Source organism: Mesoplodon densirostris, chromosome X (genome assembly GCF_025265405.1).
Source record: "Mesoplodon densirostris isolate mMesDen1 chromosome X, mMesDen1 primary haplotype, whole genome shotgun sequence".
NCBI classification, from domain to species: domain Eukaryota; kingdom Metazoa; phylum Chordata; class Mammalia; order Artiodactyla; family Ziphiidae; genus Mesoplodon; species Mesoplodon densirostris.
The window spans coordinates 122,405,436-122,424,994 of record NC_082681.1 but is presented as its reverse complement, the minus strand read 5'-3'; the positions used below and the strand labels follow the sequence as shown (position 1 = coordinate 122,424,994).

Genomic DNA, 19,559 nt, shown 5'->3' with positions numbered 1-19,559 from the left:
AGGAGGTAGATGAGACCACAAGTAAGGAATTAGAAACATGGGAGAAAAGAAAAAAATCACACATTGTTCAAGTTGTCTCTGTAATTGCTTCAATTTTTTTTTTTAATTGTTAACTCGTAGTGACAGTTTTAATCATATGACCTAAGGGCAAATGTCCAATACAGTAAACAATATTGTGTGCCTATGAATTTCTTGGACAGCAGCTGACTTATCACAGGTGGTTATTGTCAAGAACTAAGTGCCTTAACAAGAGTAGAATAAACTGGAGTCAGACAGAACTTTTAGAGGTTTCCTTCCTGAGGAAAGGTGGATCCTCCTGATTTCCTGTTATTATCTAAAGAAGATTAAGACTGGAGAGGTTTATCTTTGCTTTAGTCAATTCCCAAGTGCTTTTTATGTCATAAATAACAGAGTATCACCACCAGCATCATCATCACAAAATGGAAAGCAGTGTTGCCAAGACAGGTGACCAGTAATGTGGCTTTTTAATTAATTCAACCTTTACAAGTTATTTTTCTAATTAATATATATATATAGTGATTTCATTACAAGCAAAACTTGAAAAAATATTACAAGGCTCTTTGTTGTTTTAAAACACTGTTTTATGTTTCTTTTCAAAAATCTATTTAAAGGCTTCTTTTTCTGTGTCAATTTAGGTGTTTTGCTAAGGGGTACTTCCCACCAAAATAAAACTGAAGTTTGATATTTTTTAAAAAGTTATGAAAAAGGATTGCTGTAAAATCAGATGCTTACTTTTTAGTTGTCAAAAATAATCATGCAGTTTGCAGTTTTCACTGCCAAATAATAAAATTCTGACAGATCTATTTCAGTTATCTTTTTTATTTCTGTTCTACTCATGGTGATTGTTCATGGTTAATAACAATTTCATATGAAAAATGGAGAAATTACCTCTGTGTATCAGACACTATGTAATGTCTGCAATCTCTGCTGGTAACTGGCAGAGCTGCTACCGGAACTCCAGTCCTCTGACCTGCAAGCCTGGGATTCTTGTGCTGGCCTTATGGTTTTTCAGTGGAAGGTGACCATCACCCTCCCATCAGTGGCAGTACCTAACAATTGACAGTGAGTCTCAAGAGGGCAAGGAGAAAGATACTCTTAGGGGTAGGGGGTTGTAACAGAGATGCAGGATTACAGTGGCTTAAACAAAATAGAAGTTTCTCTCTCAGGTACAAATACAAAGGTAGGCGGGTATGGTAACTCTGCTCCACAGCCATAGGAGACCCAGGTTGCTTCTGCCTTTCTGCTCTACCACCCCTGAAATTTGTCCTCAAGGTCAAGATGGAGCTCCAGCTATCACATCCCATTGGCCAGGACTTTGTTGCGTGGCCACACTAGCTGCAAGGCAGAAAGAAAATGTACTCTTCATTCTGGACACTTAGGCATCCACTTACAAGTTGTATTACTCTAGTAAGGGAAGAATGGATATTGGGGGACATTCCTCTCTATAACTCAGGAATTTAGAGTTGAATATGAAATGAGACATAAAATTTACGTTCTTTATTACAAAGCCTTCTTATTCCTCCTGTGCATTTGGGACCTCCTGTGCATTTGTTAATTGAAAAAGACAATTTGAGTGGATAACCACTAAAAAATGATGCATATATACTTTAAACATTTTGTTTTAACTTAAAACGTATCAATATACATTCACTTTCCACACTCTCTTTAGAGGCAGGGTCAAGGCCTTTTGAGTATTGATCTTCTGGTTGGAGTTCTGATGGGTTTTCTTACATACATCCTACCCATAAGGTATCAATGATATCCTGTGTCAGCTTCTTTAAAGTGAAGTGAAAACCTAAAAACATTGCAAAGGAATGGCAAGTAAACAGTTTATTGCAATGTATTATTGTGCACGTTGGGATGGAGGAAAGCAGAAAGAGCTGAGGAAGCAGGGGCAGGACTATTTCAGCTGAGAATCTTCGAGAGTAGCATAGGATAAGGGTACAAAAATGTGCGCTTCAGAGATGACTGGCCTGAGTTTAAGCCAAACTCCATTATTTACCAGCTGTGTGATCCTGGCGCTGTCCTTGGCCTCTCTCCATGATGATTCCTGACTCGTGGCCCTGGCAATCTTGGGAAAATATCATCCAGTTTCTTGGATCCAGATCCTTGGGCCTCCCTTTCCCCAGTACCACCCCCACCCAGCCTGGACACACTGACCCAATCATTTCCTAGGACACGCCCTCCCCACCTCCTTTGGATCTGCGCCCTGTCCTGGACCAGGAGTCGGCCTCATTCCCCATCAGCTTCCAAGGTCTCACCCTGGCCTCTACTACCCTGAAGCGGGCTAACCTGACACATAGCTGTGTGGCTGACAGGGTCTTGGTGCTCTGGCCGGGTGTCAGGCCTGAGCTCTGAGGTGGGAGAGCCGAGTTCAGGACATTGGACCACCAGAGACCTCCCAGCCCCACATAATATCAATCAGCAAGAGCTCTCCCAGAGATCTCTGTCTCAACGCTAAGACCCAGCTCCACTCAACGACCAGCAAGCTCCAGTGCTGGACACCCCATGCCAAACAACTAGCAAGACAGGAATACAACCCCACCCATTAGCAGAGAGGCTACCTAAAATCATAATAAGTTCACAAACACCCCAAAACACACCACCGGATGCAGTCATGCCCACCAGAAAGACAAGATGCAGCCTCATCCACCAGAACACAGGCACTAGTCCCTCCACCAGGAAACCTACACAACCTACTGAACCAACCTTAGCCACTGGAGGCAGACAACAAAAACAACATGAACTATGAACCTGCAGCCTGCAAAAAGGAGACCCCAAACACAGTAAGATAAGTAAAATGAGAAGACAGAGAAACACACAGAAGATGAGGGGGCAAGGTAAAAACCCACCAGACCTAACAAATGAAGAGAAAATAGGCAGTCTACCTGAAAAGGAATTCAGAGTAATGATAGTAAAGATGATCCAAAATCTTGGAAAGAGAATAGAGAAAATACAAGAAACGTTTAACAAGGACCTAGAAGAACTAAACAACAAACAAACAATGATGAACAACACAATAAATGAAATTAAGAATTCTCTAGAAGGGGTCAATAGCAGAATAACTGAGGCAGAAGAACGGATAAGTGACCTGGAAGATAAAATAGTGGAAATAACTACTGCAGAGCAGAATAAAGAAAAAAGAATGAAAAGAACTGAGGACAGTCTCAGAGACCTGTGGGACAACATTAAACGCACCAACATTCGAATTATAGGGGTCCCAGGTGAAGAAGAGAAAAAGAAAGGGACTGAGAAAATATTTGAAGAGATGATACTTGAAAACTTCCCTAATATGGGAAAGGAAATAGTTAATCAAGTCCGGGAAGCACAGAGAATCCCATACAGGATAAATCCAAGGAGAAACATGCCAAGACACATATTAATCAAACTGTCAAAAATTAAACACAAAGAAAACATATTAAAAGCAGCAAGGGAAAAACAACAAATAACATACAAGGGGATCCCCATAAGGTTAACAGCTGATCTTTCAGCAGAAACTCTGCAAGCCAGAAGGGAGGGGCAAGACATATTTAAAGTGATGAAAGGGAAGAACCTACAACCAAGATTACTCTGCCCAGCAAGGAACTCATTCAGATTTGAGAGAGAAATTAAAACCTCTACAGACAAGCAAAAGCTGAGAAAATTCTGCACCACCAAACCAGCTTTACAACAAATGCTAAAGGAACTTCTCTAGGCAGGAAACACAAGAGAAGGAAAAGACCTACAATAACAGACCCAAACAATTAAGAAAATGGTAATAGGAACATACATATCAATAATTACCTTAAATGTAAATGGATTAAATGCTCCCACCAAAAGACACAGACTGGCTGAATGGATACAAAAACAAGACCCGTATATATGCAGTCAACAAGAGACCCACTTCAGACCTAGGGACACATACAGACTGAAAGTGAGGGGATGGAAAAAGATATTCCATGCAAATGGAAATCAAAAGAAAGCTGGAGTAGCAATTCTCATATTAGACAAAATAGATTTTAAAATAAAAACTATTACAAGAAACAAAGAAGGACACTTACATAATGATCAAAGGGTCAATCCAAGAAAAAGATATAACAATTTTAAATATTTATGCACCCAACATAGGAGCACCTCAATATATAAGGCAAATGCTGACAGCCATAAAAGGGGAAATCAAAAGTAACACAGTTATAGTAGGGGACTTTTAACACCCCACTTTCACCAGTGGACAGATCATCCAAAATGAAAATAAATAAGGAAACACAAGCTTTAAATGAAATATTAAACAAGATGGATTTAGTTGATATTTATAGGACATTCCATCCAAAAACAACAGAAAACACATTCTTCTCAAGTGCTCATGGAACATTCTCCAGGGTAGATCATATCTTGGGTCACAAATCAAGCCTTGGTAAATTTAAGAAAATTAAAATCGTATCAAGTATCTTTTCTGACCACAACGCTATGAGACTAGATATCAGTTATAGGAAAAAAACTGTAAACAATACAAACACATGGAGGCTAAGCAATATGCTACTAAATAACCAAGAGATCACTGAAGAAATCAAAGAGGAGATCGAAAAATACCTAGAAACAAATGACAATGAAAACACGACGACCCAAAACTTGTGGGATGCAACAAAAGCAGTTCTAAGAGGGAAGTTTATAGCAATACAAGCCTACCTCAAGAAACAAAAAAAATCTCAAACAACCTAACCTTATACCTAAAGCAATCAGAGAAGGAAGAACAAAAAAACTCCAAAGTTAGCAGAAGGAAAGAAATCATAAAGATCAGATCAGAAATAAATGAAAAAGAAATGAAGGAAACGATCGCAAAGATCAATAAAACTGAAAGCTTGTTCTTTGAGAAGTTAAACAACATTGATAAACCATTAGCCCGACTCATCAAGAAAAAAAGGGAGAAGACTCAAATCAAGAGAACTAGAAATGAAAAAGGAGAAGTAACAACTGACACTGCAGAAATACAAAGCATCATGAGAGATTACTACAAGCAACTATATGCCAATAAAATGGACAACCTGGGAGAAATGGACAATTCCTTAGAAAAGTACAACCTTCCGAGACTGAACCAGGAAGAAATAGAAAATATGAACAGACCAGTCACAAGTAAGGAAATTGAAACTGTGATTAAAAATCTTCCAACAGGGACTGAGCTGAGGGCTGGTGACGCGGAGCTGCTGGATCGGTCCAAGATGGCAGAGGTGGAGGAGACACTGAAGCGACTTCAGAACCAGAAAGGCGTGCAGAGAATCATCGTGGTGAACACAGAAGGCATTCCCATCAAGAGCATCATGGACAATCCCAACACCACACAGTACGCCAACCTCATGCACAACATCATCTAGAAAGCCCGGAGCACCATGCGTGAAATTGACCCCCAGAATGACCTCACCTTCCTTCGAATTCGCTCCAAGAAAAATGAAATTATGGTTGCACCAGATAAAGACTATTTCCTGATTGTGACTGAGAACCAACCAAATAAGCTGCTCTCTTGGCACCCTGCGTCATTCCTTAATTTAATGCCCCTCAAGAGTAATAGCGTTAATCATGTCAACTGACTGGCATATGGAAGTCACCTTAGAGCCCTCTCAGACCAATCCGGCTGCAGCTCCACCTACCCCACCAAAGTCATCCCTCTGCTGGCCAGTCGCACCTGATTTTCCAGGAGGAAAATCACATCCAGGTTTATGGAGCAAGAGATTGTGAGAAGCCCACACACCCTGTTTCCATCTGACTTTGAGTTCACTTTGTTGCCCTTGGAAAAGGCTGTTTCTCTTTAACTAAAAGTAACCAAAACGCTTAAAAAAAAAAAAAATCTTCCAACAAACAAAAGCCCAGGAACAGATGGCTTCACAGGCGAATTCTATCAAACATTGAGAAAAGAGCTGACACCTAACCTTCTGAAACTCTTCCAAAATATAGCAGAGGGAGGAACACTCCCAAACTCATTCTACGAGACCACCATCACCCTGATAACAAAACCAGGGAAAGATGTCACAAAAAAGAAAACTACAGACCAGTATCACTGATGAACATAGATGCAAAAATTCTCAACAAAATACTAGCAAACAGAATCCAACAGCACATTAAAAGGATCATACACCATGATCAAGTGGGATTTATCCCAGGAATGCAAGGATTCTTCAATATATGAAATCAATCAATGTGATACACCATACTAACAAATTGAAGGATAAAATCCATATGATAATCTCATTAGATGCAGAAAAACCTTTTGACAAAATTCAACACTCACTTATGATAAAAACCCTCCAGAAAGTAGGCACAGAGGGAACTTACCTCAACATAATAAAGGCCATATATGACAAACCCACAGTCAACATCATTCTCAATGGTGAAAAACTGAAACCATTTCCACTAAGATCAGGAACAAGACAAGATTGCCCACTCTCACCACTATTACTCAACATAGTTTTGGAAGTTTTAGCCACAGCAATCAGAGAAGAAAAAAATCCAAATCGGAAAAGAAGAAGTAAAACTGTCACTGCAGATGACATGATACTATACACAGAGAATCCTAAAGATGCTACCAGAAAACTACTAGAATTAATCAATGAATTTAGTAAAGTAGCAGGATACAAAATTAATGCACAGAAATCTCTGGCATTCCTATACACTAATGATGAAAAATCTGAAAGGGAAATTAAGGAAACACTCCCATTTACCATTGCAACAAAAAGAATAAAATACCCAGGAACAAACCTACCTAAGGAGACAGAAGACCTGTATGCAGAAAGCTATAAGGCACTGATGAAAGAAATTAAAGATGATACAAACAGATGGAGAGATATACCATGTTCTTGGATTGTAAGAATCAACATTGTGAAAATGACTATACTACCCAAAGCAATCTACAGATTCAGTGCAATCCCTATCAAACTACCAACGGCACTTTTCACAGAACTGGAACAAAAAATTTCACAATTTTTATAGAAACACAAAAGACCCCGAATAGACAAAGCAATCTTGAGAAAGAAAAGACTATACTACAAAGCTACAGTAATCTAGACAGTATGGTACTGGCACAAAAACAGAAATATAGATCAATGAAACAAGATAGAAAGCCAGAGATAAACCCACGCACATATGGTCACCTTAATTTTCGATAAAGGAGGCAAGAATATACAGTGGAGAAAAGACAGCCTCTTCAATAAGTGGTGCTGGGAAAACTGGACAGCTACATACAGAAGAATGAAATTAGAACACTTCCTAACACCATACACAAAAATAAACTCAAAATGGATTAAAGACCTAAATGTAAGGCCAGACACTATAGAACTCTTAGAGGAAAACATAGGCAGAACACTCTGACATAAATCACAGCAAGATTCTTTTTGACCCACCTCCTAGAGAAATGGAAATAAAAACAAAAATAAACAAATGGGACCTAATGAAACTTCAAAGCTTTTGCACAGCAAAGGAACCCATAAACAAGACGAAAAGACAACCCTCAGAGTGGGAGAAAATATTTGCCAATGAAGCAGCTGACAAAGGATTAATCTCCAAAATATACAAGCAGCTCATGCAGCTCAATATCAAAAAAACAAACAACCCAATCCAAAAATGGGCAGAAGACCTAAATAGACATTTCTCCAAAGAAGATATACAGATTGCCAACAGACACATGAAAAGCTGCTCAACATCACTAATCATTAGAGAAATGCAAATCAAAACTACAATGAGGTATCACCTCACACTGGTCAGAATGGCCATCATCAAAAAATCTACAAAGAATAAGTGCTGGAGAGGGTGTGGAGGAAAGGGAACCCTCTTGCACTGTTAGTGGGAATGTAAATTGATGCAGCCACTATGGAGAACAGTATGGAACTTCCTTAAAAAACTTAAAATAGAAATACCATACAACCCAGCAATCCCACTACTGGGCATATACCCTGAGAAAACCATAATTCAAAGAGTCATGGACCACATTGTTCATTGCAGCACTATTTACAATAACCAGGACATGGAAGCACCCTAAGTGTCCATCGACAGATGAAGAGATAAAGAAGATGTGGTAACATATATACAATGGAATATTACTGAGCCATAAAGAGAAACAAAATTGAGCTATTTGTAGTGAGGTGGATGGACCTAGAGTCTGTCATACAGAGTAAAGTAAGTCAGAAAGAGAAAAACAGATACCATATGCTAACACATATATATGGAATCTAAGAAAATAAAAAAGGTCATGAAGAACCTAAGGGTAAGACAGGTATAAAGACACAGACCTACTAGAGAATGGACTTGAGGATATGGGGAGGGGGAAGGGTAAGCTGGGACAAAGTGAGAGAGTGGCATGGACATATATACACTACCAAATGTAAGATAGATAGCTAGTGGGAAGCAGCCGCATAGCACAGGGAGATCAGCTCAGTGCTTTGTGACCACCAAGAGGGGTGGGCTAGGGAGGGTGGGAGGGAGACGCAAGAGGGAAGAGATATGGGGATATATGTATATGTATAGCTGATTCACTTTGTTATACAGCAGAAACTAACACACCATTGTAAAGCAATTATACTCCAATAAAGATGTTAAAAAACAAAAAAACATTGCAAAGTAGTTTCAGTGAAGAATCTGTACCACACCCACTGTCCCTTGCCAGTGTTTTATAGTTGTTGGACTCATGGTCGATTAGATAGCATTATGTGTGGTAGCTTTCCTTTATTACGTCTTTTCAAAGTATTAAACTGCGTTTTCTTGTAAACAGCAAATGTCTTTTTTAAAAACATTATTTCATTGGTTTATATGATATTTAATTATATTAAAATAACAAGTTCATCTGTTATAAATACATATGGGAGTATTATAAACAACTGATTGTTTATATGAATACAACTTGACTGGTGGGAACAACATTGTAAAGTTGTAGTAGAGCAGCAACTTTTTCATCTTAGGACTCCATTTACAGTCTTAACATTATTGGGAACCCTAAGAGCTTTATATTTATGTGAGTTTTATCTATTAATATTTATCATATTAGAAGTCAAAACTGAGCAATATAAAAATATTAATTCATTTAAAAATGAACATGTTAACATAAATACCTGTGTATCAGTCATTCTTTCAAGTAAAATTGGTGTACCTGATGAAAAATGACTAGTTCAGTTTATAACTCTGTTACCCAAGTGCTTTTCCCTATGACAGCTATCGTATTTTGATATGCAGCAGAAGTGCTTTATGCGTATTCCTCATTTTATCATGTAGATTCCTAAAAAGACATGTACTCAAGCACTGAAATTTAATAAAAGTAATAATTTTTACTGTTTCATCAAAGACATCCTTTACTAAAATTGGCCTTTTTCTTTTTTTTTTTTTTAACTGTAAAGTTGTGGCATTGAAGAATCCAATGCCTTGATTCATGTTAAGGTGCCACCAGTTTACCCATCATTGCTTTGTGCCACCAGTGTAAATACCAACACAGTGAAAAAGACAAATAACTGAGTGCTGTCATGAATATAGTTTTGACTTCATGGGTCCTCTGAGACTCCCCCTCCTCCAAGATCCACAGATCACACTTTGAGAACTGCTGTCCTAGATGGTCATCTACAAACAATAAGCTCTAATCATGCTGTAGACCTTAGTCTTATGCTTTACGGAGGGAATGGAGAATATTTAGTTAATCTGGAAATTTAGCAGAAATTGGTTAAGTGGAATTTCTACTTTAAAAATGTGTATGAGTTTTAGAATGGTCTCTGACTCCAGACTAAGATTTTTGAATATTGGTTTGTTTGGAGTCTGTGAATATTTATTTCAACAGTATTTTGTAGCCTGTTTAAATATTTGTTCTGATTATATTGATCACTGCTAACCTTAGGGATCATTTAAGAATATTTTCCAGGTCTCCCAGAAATATTTCAAGGCTTGATTTTATTGCAAAGTTCTATTTGAGATGCACAGTGCACTATGTTAAAATGACTGTTTCCCCTCTCCTCTATACATTACAGTGTCTTTTCTCTACTTTGTGTTGTTTTTCCCTTGAAATTAGGCTAAAATGATGCCTGATCGGTTTTAGGGAGAGTGAAAAGTGCACAGGGTTATTATTTGAGATAGCATTGGGGAGTAGTAAAAATGGAATTTTTCTTAAAAGAGAACCTTGATTTAATACAGTATGCTGCTTCACGAGAAAGCTTGTAGATGGAAAGCGAAACAATTTTTAAAAAATGCATGCTGTGTATTAGATGAATTATTGTCCAAGGTGCTTTTTTAAATTGTTAATACATGATTTATGGGCCACCTAATTTTGGAGATCACTGGCTCTCTATTTAATTTTTAGAATATGCTTGAATTGCTGGAAGAAATGCCAAATGGAGTTCCACCTGAAAAAGTAAAAAGCTATATCTATCAGCTAATCAAAGCTATTCACTGGTGCCACAAGAATGATATTGTTCATCGCGGTAAGTATGGAATTTTTGAAATGGAAAATATTAAAATATCAAATAAAGTTAACAAAATATTTCACACAGGCACTGACATTCCATTTAAATTAAATACATTTTGAAAGTATAGGATATGAGACATTGTTTGGGCTCCAGGTCTCCTTTTGTATCATCAAAAGGATGGACTGCACATTTATTTGGATATTATGGTGAGATCTCTGTGTTTGTAAAACCAGATCTGCTTTCAATAGCAGAAGCACCTAGTGATAAAATGAACTCAACAAATGGAAACTTTGAAGCTTACTTGCAGGGGGAACTACCCTCTCCATTGCCTTTTGGTCCTGCAGATAGAGCAGGTAATGTGAAACAAGCCAGAATCAGGCTTTAGAGGTGGTGCTAAGTCACTGGCCCCCATTGACAGTCACTTCTCATTTCCTCTTAGACCAAGATCTCTAGTATGTACCTTTACCTCCTGATTTTCCCTACCTGTTCATGAAAAGTGCCCACTGTTTGCAGGTTGTAGGCATGATCAACCTTGCATAAAGGCCATGATTATACTTCCATAAACTGTTCTATTTTGTCCTTTATTGCCATGAAGTGGGTGATTTATAGCAGTAAAAGGGAAATTACTTGCTCAGCAAGATCTTTAATCTATACCATTTATCTTTTTTTTTTTTTTTTTTTTGCGGTACGCGGGCCTCTCACTGTTGTGGCCTCTCCCGTTGCGGAGCACAGGCTCCGGATGCACAGGCTCAGTGGCCATGGCCCACGGGCCCAGCCGCTCTGCGGCATGTGGGGTCTTCCCGGACCGGGGCACGAACCCGTGTCCCCTGCATCGGCAGGCACACTCTCAACCATTGCGCCACCAAGGAAGCCCAAAGTGAGGGTATTTTTAAAGTGATATCCTTATGTGCCTGTTTAGATAAATTAAAATGTAGTATTCATTTGTCTGATAATTCAAAGATAAGTGGATACTGCAACATTTTCTGACAAACATCTTTTAGCTTCATTATTGTATCAATTTGTGTCCCTTGAATGCAAGAGATTATCAGGAAAAGATAAATGGTATAGGGCTTCCCTGGTGGCGCACTGGTTGAGAGTCCGCCTGCTGATGCAGGGGACACGGGTTCGTGCCCCGGTCCAGGAAGATCTCACATGCCGCGGAGCAGGTAGGCCCGTGAGCCATGGCCGCTGAGCCTGCGCGTCCGGAGCCTGTGCTCTGCATCAGGAGAGGCCACAACAGTGAGAGGCCCGTGTACCGCAAAAAAAAAAAAAAAAGCCTCACTTTAAGAATAGCTTAAAGGTCATGTGAAGAATGGCATCTCCTGTTATTTCTGGAAAGAGACAGTTTGTATTTCTCTTGCATTTGACTTTCATAGCAGTTACATTATGAAGGTTGTTGGCAGCATGGAGAGATGTCTTGGTCACCTGGACATCTAGTGTCTAGGGTAATGATTCTAATAACAGTCTCTGCTACAGTTTGAGAATATTAAGAAACTGATTTAGCTGCATTTCCATAGTGATACTGTGATTTGCTTAAGTGTATAGTGAATTAATGGTTGTGAATTGATTCTGAAATCTACAGATCTCACTCCTACCTCTTCCCTTTCTCCATTTTCACTTCTACCATATAATATAGATGATGGGTACTCTAAAAATAGAATTGTGAGATGCCTCCAAAGGGAGGGAATTAAACTGCATTTTCTGTGTATTTCTACTGCTTAACTCCCACCACATCTTCAAAAGATCCACGGAATAAATGAGAAATCTTATCTCAACTCATCTATCATAGCTTCAGCACTAGACATTTATGATTGTGAACCACATCATAGAAAGCCTAAAGAGATATATAAATATAGAAATTATACAGAAAATAATAACAAACAATGTATCTTACTTGTATTTTTTTCTCCAGTAAATATAATGCTACCTACTTACTCTCATATGTGTTTTTAAAGTATCTTGTGGGTGTAAACAGTTTATAGTCTATCTCCAAAAATTTGTATTATTAGTATTTTATAAAGTGAAAATAGTTCCTTAAAATGTGTTAGCCTAGATTTAATCATTTTTTAATTCCTTTCAGAGATCCAATTAATGCCTTTAAGATTTAAGGGGAAAAATATTTTTGAAATGGTGGTCTGCATGTTTTTCAAAAAAAAATTTAATTGGAACTTTTGTGTACCAGCATAAAATGTGTTACTCTGCTTTTCATTGCCACAATTTTCTATTCATATTACTCTGGATATTTCTAATTAGGTGCCATTACAGTGCTCTAACAGTGTCAATCAGCAGTACATGGAACATTTTTTAATAATTGTTTTTTAATCTTGATACTCCAGATATAAAACCAGAAAATCTCTTAATCAGCCACAATGATGTTTTGAAACTGTGTGACTTTGGTAAGTTAAAAAGAAATGGAGCCCTGTAAGTACAGAATTAATTTAATAGAGCACTTAGGTAGCTTTTACAGGTGTATTAAAAGTATTTTTTATCTTTTGACTTAAATTAGCAAATGAACATTCTATTGGGTTGTATATTAAAAAATGGGTTGTGGGAAGAGTTCTACTCTCTCTTTGAATAGTATTGTCTACTATTTAAAAAAATGCATCATGCAGTATTTGTTTAATGAGAATTCAAAGCAAATACATGCATGTGCATATATTCATAAGCCCAGTACTTAATGACCTCAGAGAAAGAATTTTCCAGAAAATACCACTATGGCCTTCTGGCTTGAGTAGGATAAAAAATTTTTTAATATTTTAAATATTGATAGAAATTGTTTCAGGCATAACCATAAACACTGAAAATATAACTATGTAAATACATATGTATTGTATATATGCAATAGTTATATATCTGTAAGGTTAAAAGACATTTTTAGAATGATTCCGTTTATTCCCTTTAAATGTTCAGTGGGGGACTTCCCTGGTGGTCCAGTGGTTAAGGATCCTCCTTCCAATGCAGGGGATGCAGGTTCGATTCCTGGTCAGGGAACTAAGATCCCACATGCCATGGGGCAACTAAGCCCACGCACCACAGCAACTGTGCTCGCGTGCCTCAACTAGCGAGGCCACGTGCCACAAACTACAGAGCCCACGCACTCTGGAGCCCACACGCCACAACTAGAGAAAAGAAAACCTACACGCCACAACTAGAGAGGAGCCCATGTGCCGCAACAAAGAGCCTGTGTGCTGCAACTAAGATCCGATGCAGCCAAAAAAATAAAAATAAATTAATTTAAAAAAATATTGCAAAGAAGAGTCCTGCTGTACCTAAACATCTTAAGAAGTACTTAGGAGCTGAAATTTTTCAAGCAAGTTATAAATAACAAAGATACATATAGAATGGTTAATAATAGGAAAAAAGTATCCTTAGTCTAGCATTATTTCTTAAAGAAAAGACAGCTTTAAACGGTCAGGAAGTTCCACATGACGGCCCCACATGTGGCGTTCTGTGCCCTGCATATCCCCACCAAGAACCTCCTGATTGTTTTCCCTCCCAGAGTGTGTAGCTCCTTTGTCTGGCTTGAAGAATCCCAGTAAAAAATATGAATATTTCTTCCAAATATGTCTTATAAAGAAGTGTTGATTAACTGAAGTTAGGGGGTTTGTTTTTGCTGTGGTTATTTTTATTTTTTTACTGTTCCACTTTAAGAAACACTATCTTCTATTTCTTGAAACTGACATACACCTTAACTTTTACCTTTAATTTTAATATTCTCGTTCTCTGTAACTATTTACAGTGAACCTATATTGCTTTTGGTGAGTTAGATGGGTAATTAACCTACTTGCCAGTTTATTTTGTGGCCCCAAAACCTTTTGAAAGGGTTGTTACTTGCGGGGGGTGGGTAGCAACAGAGTCTGTAAGGTAATTAAGATATCCCTAATATGCTTCTCAGTCACATTACGAGATAAAAATCATTTTAGCTTGCTTTGTTTCCATCATTGCCAAACCCTACCGATAGTTGTTTACATAATGGCCGGAGCTGATCAGCACCAATAGATATACAAATACTATCTAAGGTCCCACATAGCAGAATTAATGACTATCTGCGACATGCTAATTTAGCTTTGACTTCCGGCTCTTGTGGAGTCTTCACTTTGTTTCTAAGATTTACACTTATTGGAAAAGCTCTGAATGCTTATAAAAGCATGCAATGACTTTGAAAACATAGATTTCTTTATCAGAGAGGAGAGACTAGTTTTGTAGTGAATACACTGTATATTTTAATTGACGAATGAACAATGGACTAACTTTTTTAAATGACAAGGACACTGTTAATAAACAGCCCATTCAGTAACAATCATTATATTCTTTTGATGTTCCTTTAAGGTATTAATAGCACTGAAATATTTTGTCAACATGAAATTAATTCTTTTTCAAAATTACACCTTTGGGCTTGGCTATCTTTCAGGTTTTGCTCGGAATCTATCAGAAGGCAATAATGCTAATTATACAGAATATGTGGCCACCAGGTGGTATCGGTCCCCAGAACTCTTACTTGGGTGAGTTACCTTCCCAGAATAGAATGACATCTACATATTTGCTGATCCTCTATTGTTAACTTTGGGATTATCTGTGGAAGATAAGAACTTGAGTTAATTAAATGCCAGTTACCTATTGCAGTATAGCAAACCACCTAAAAACTTAATGACATAAAGCAAGCACCATTTTATTTGCTCACAATTCTGGGTGCCATTGGGTGGGGGGAGTCAGCTGTTTGAGTTCAACTGGATGATTCTTCTGCTGGTCTCAACTGGAGTTGCTCATGTAGCTACAGTCAGCAGGTCATCTGGAGGCTGGTTGGTTTAGGGCCTCAGCTGGGACAAACTATCTCTGTTCCATGGGGACTCATCCTCCAGTGTGTTAATCCAAGTTTCTTCATATAATAGCAGAAGAATTCCCTGAGCAGAGGGCAAGCCCAAAAGCAAAGGTGGTTTTCAAGCCTCTTTGCATGACTTTTGCCTCATTGGCCAAAGCACGTTACTTGTCTAAGCCCTGATTCAAGAGATGGAGGAATAAACTTCGCCTCTTGATGGGAGGAGTGGCAGAGTCACATTACAAAGTGGCAGGTGTATGGAAATGGGGGGAATTATTGCTGCCATCTTTGTTAATAATCTTCCACATTAAGAATGTCGATATCCACAGAGTTTGACATTCTGGCTTATCTGTTTGTTCGTGTATTCATTCATTCATTCAGCAGATACTTATGGAGTATCTCTTAATGCCTAGCCACTTTTCTGTAAATATTGAACCAACTGCTATTTTCCTTCCAAACATTGTAAATCCTGTTTGATGATAAATGGCTTTCCAGACTAGTACATTGATGATTTTCTCAGCAACACTGCCACATCCATCCACTTTGTGCCACCCTTCCATTTTCAGTGGTATTTCATTCACCTGTCAACACCACAAGAGCATTTTCTGATAAGATACTTCTTCCTCTTAATATGTTTTAACTTTAGAACCTAAGAAAGGACCTGTAGTCTTGATCTCCATCACATAGTTTCACTAATAATTCTCTACCTATCGTAGTTGTAGTATTTTCTTATTTTTCCTAGATCGTATTTCCTTCTTTGGGACCATCAAAGAATTGAGGTAGAAGACACACTCTACAAATAAAATTAGATATGGTGGTAATGATGACCAGTGCATGAATTATTATAGGTTTCATCTCTTTTCTTTAGTGTGCCATACATGCATCTAGGGGACATGAGAAATTTAATTTTTAAAAGATATTTTTTACAACATTGTAAACTATACTTCAATTAAAAAAATTTTAATAAATAAAGGTACTTCTTATATAATAGAAATATAAATTTCTGTATTTCTTCTGAAGGTCATGATGACTATGTTTAAGCTACCCACTGAGGGTTTATTTTATTTTATTTATTTTTTACACAGCAGGTTCTTATTAGTTACCTATTTTATACATATTAGTGTATATATATGTCAATCCCAATCTCCCAGTTCATCCCACCACCACCACCAACCCCCACTGAAGGTTTATTTTTGTTTTTATTTTTTTTACACTTGTGGTCAGTTGATCTTCTTTATTTTTTTATTATTTAAAAAAAAATTTTTATTGGGGTATAATTGTTTTACAATGTTGTGTTAGTTTCTACTGTACAGTGAAGTGGAGTTCCCTGTACTATGCAGCAGGTTCTCATTGAGGGTTTATTTTGAAGTTAACAATTGATTTCCCAGGGTCTACCAACCATTTGGTGTTAATTCTTGTTTCATTGCTGACCTAGAGCCTATAAGAGTTATTGGTGTTGGTTGTTGAAAGCTTTACCATTTTTTTTTGAAATCAAAAGCTTGTGTGCTTCATCCTGTGAAATAAATGGTGGCTAGTCACTTTATTATCCCTCCTTGTGTGGATAGATTTTAGAATTTCTGTGTTCATTTTTCAACTTGGATTTAGGATTGATTTTCTTTTGTGTTGTCTATGTTTCTTCTGTGTACCTCTGTCTGGACTCACTCTAATGTGTAGTCCATTCATCTGTCCATTCTTTTGGGAGGGATTGGGAGTTTGAAATTCCTGGACAGGATTTGCCAAAGAAGAAATGAGTACGAAGTAAATCATTCTTAGAACCCCATCTGAGGATTCAAGTAGAGGGACTCATTATAATATGGTTTTGTCTATAAGATGTCCCTGAGGCGTTCATTCTGAGGACAGCCTTATTATGAAACTTCGGAGAGTATTTGCTGCCTAATAATACCTCCTGGAAAACTGAGCTATTTTTATAGCTCATAAACTGAGTTATGTTTAGAGCTATATGGGAGCTACCAAAAGTAGATGGGGACTCCAACTAATTTGAGCCAAATTGAATATTACTAATTAAATGATTGTCAAGTACTGGTTGAAGAACCATATTATTTGTATAAAAATCCCATTGAAATCAGTTGATATTTGGTTAACATGAAGAATTTACAGGTTTTTGTACATTCTCAAGACTTTGTCCTTGACATTCAAAGTAGCTACAGCTGCATAAATTATTCAGATTAGTTGACAGAAGAAAAATAGCTTATGGTGGGTATGTAAAGATTTTCCATAGTTTTCTCCATCTAGCACAAGTTTTGTCTTTCTTATACTTGTATGAAAGAAAGATCAGTATCCTTCCCTTCCCAGCAAGCTACCAAAAAAATCTAAATGAAGTTTCCTAGTATGGTTCTTGGGTTTTTATGGGAGGAAATGAGATAAATAAAATATTGACTTATTGTTACAATGATTTATTATCCTAGAAACATATTCTGTATTATGTTAAAAGTGCTTTAGAGTATTTGTTAAAAGTTTTATATTACTACTATAGCACTATGGCATTCTAGAATTTTAATTACTTTTTTTTCCAGATATTTTATTTTGGCTTTCCCTTCTTAAAAATTAGATAATTTATGTTTGAAAATAAAGAAAAATATGATTTCTTAATCTGCTTTATGTAATTTGACTTAAGGCTATAGATATTGCGGTATACATGTAAAGCTTTTTTGGGGATACATAGATTTTCATGTATAGCTGATTAGCAACAGTAGTACTCCAAAAGCCCTCTGGTAAACTCAGACCTTGGAAGATAGCTATAAGTCCCTAAAGAAGTGGAAAAAATGCTTTGAGGGAAATGCCTGTCATAAAGCCCCGTAAACAAAGGGTATAAATAGATTGAAGTAAATAATCCAACAGCGTTTAGCACAATCTTAGCTGTTTTGACTCTGTGCAATCAGAGGTTAAATAATATTAAGTGTTTGTTGTTTAAGAAGACACATAAGTCAGTGGTACATTTTAATAGGCTGAACTCAAAAAATGGATCAGTATAACTTGTTGACATTTAGAGAGCTAAAGGATAATTACCTAGAAAATACATTTCTTGGGAGCATTTCGTTCTCCAAGTGAATGGTAACTCATCAGACATGTGTGCTGTATTTAGGGTTTATTAATCCATTCATATTCAAAATATATCTGGATGTGAATAGATTTCAAATCAGTGTATACTAACTAAATTTTTATTAAACTGATGGCTTTATTAGCATAGATCTATTCACTTGTGTTCTGAAGTTTTACTTTGATATTCATACTTCCTTTCTTTCAGCCTCACTTTTGTCTATGTGGTATTTTTTAATTCCTTAAATACCCAAATATGCTTTAAATCATGAATCTGTTCAAAATAATTTGGAAATTATTAAAACTTATTTCTTCAGTTGCCAAGATAATCTCTCCCTTTGCTTTTCAGAGCTCCCTATGGCAAGTCTGTAGATATGTGGTCCGTGGGCTGTATTCTTGGGGAGCTTAGTGATGGACAGCCTTTATTTCCTGGAGAAAGTGAAATTGACCAACTTTTTACTATTCAGAAGGTGCTAGGACCACTTCCACCTGAGCAAATGAAGCTCTTCTACAGTAATCCTCGCTTCCATGGGCTCCGGGTAAGAGGCTTTGCTAAAACCCCAAATGGAATCAGTACACTAGTTTTTAAATCATTGTTCATTGCACAGTGGAATGCTAAGCTATCCATTGAATACTATTGCCTTTCCCATTACAGTGTTTATAATCCCCATTATAATATTTTATTTTTGAATTTTATATAGTATTTGTGAATTTTAAAAAGTCTAAATTCGAAAGTGGGAGCTGCTAATATTTTCCTAATTTGAAAGTTCCAGGACCTCCCTGGTGGCGCAGTGGTTAAGAGTCCGCCTGCCGATGCAGGGGATACGGGTTCGTGCCCCGGTCCGGGAGGATCCCATATGCCGCGGAGTGGCTGGGCCCGTGAGCCATGGCCGCTGGGCCTGCGCATCCGGAGCCTGTGCTCCGCAACGGGAGAGGCCACAACAGTGAGAGGCCCACATACCGCAAAAAAAAAAAAAAAAGAAAGTTCCAATTTTTCAAAATCTTTTTTAGTGTACGCATTATTCTAAACTTTGGTTATCTCAGAATGTTTCTTTATGCAAAATATTAAGCATCCCCAAAAGATAGAAAAATGTATAAATGGCTGCTTATTTGAGCAAACATAGTTGTAGTGATTTGAGGAAGATGATGAATACTCACGTTCTGCATATTTAAAGGTGCTGTTCTAGTGGGTATTTCCTGTTTAGTGAAACATCAAATCTTCTTTTCAAACTAGTGTATTGTCTTGGGCAGCCTTTTCTAGA

The 19,559-nt window shown here is 37.4% G+C and overlaps 1 protein-coding gene and 1 pseudogene across 3 annotated transcripts in view; both read left to right on the top strand.

The window, feature by feature from the left end:
* CDKL5 (cyclin dependent kinase like 5) overlaps positions 1-19,559 on the top strand; it is a 188,404-nt gene that overhangs the window by 127,921 nt on the left and 40,924 nt on the right. For all 3 annotated transcript variants that reach the window (XM_060087079.1, XM_060087080.1, XM_060087078.1), the window contains 4 exons: positions 10,319-10,439; positions 12,761-12,820; positions 14,836-14,926; positions 18,647-18,836. In XM_060087079.1, the coding sequence (XP_059943062.1) occupies positions 10,319-10,439; positions 12,761-12,820; positions 14,836-14,926; positions 18,647-18,836 (462 nt within the window). The remainder of the gene's footprint in view (positions 1-10,318; positions 10,440-12,760; positions 12,821-14,835; positions 14,927-18,646; positions 18,837-19,559) is intronic.
* LOC132482590 (dynein light chain roadblock-type 1-like) lies at positions 5,204-5,582 on the top strand (annotated as a pseudogene).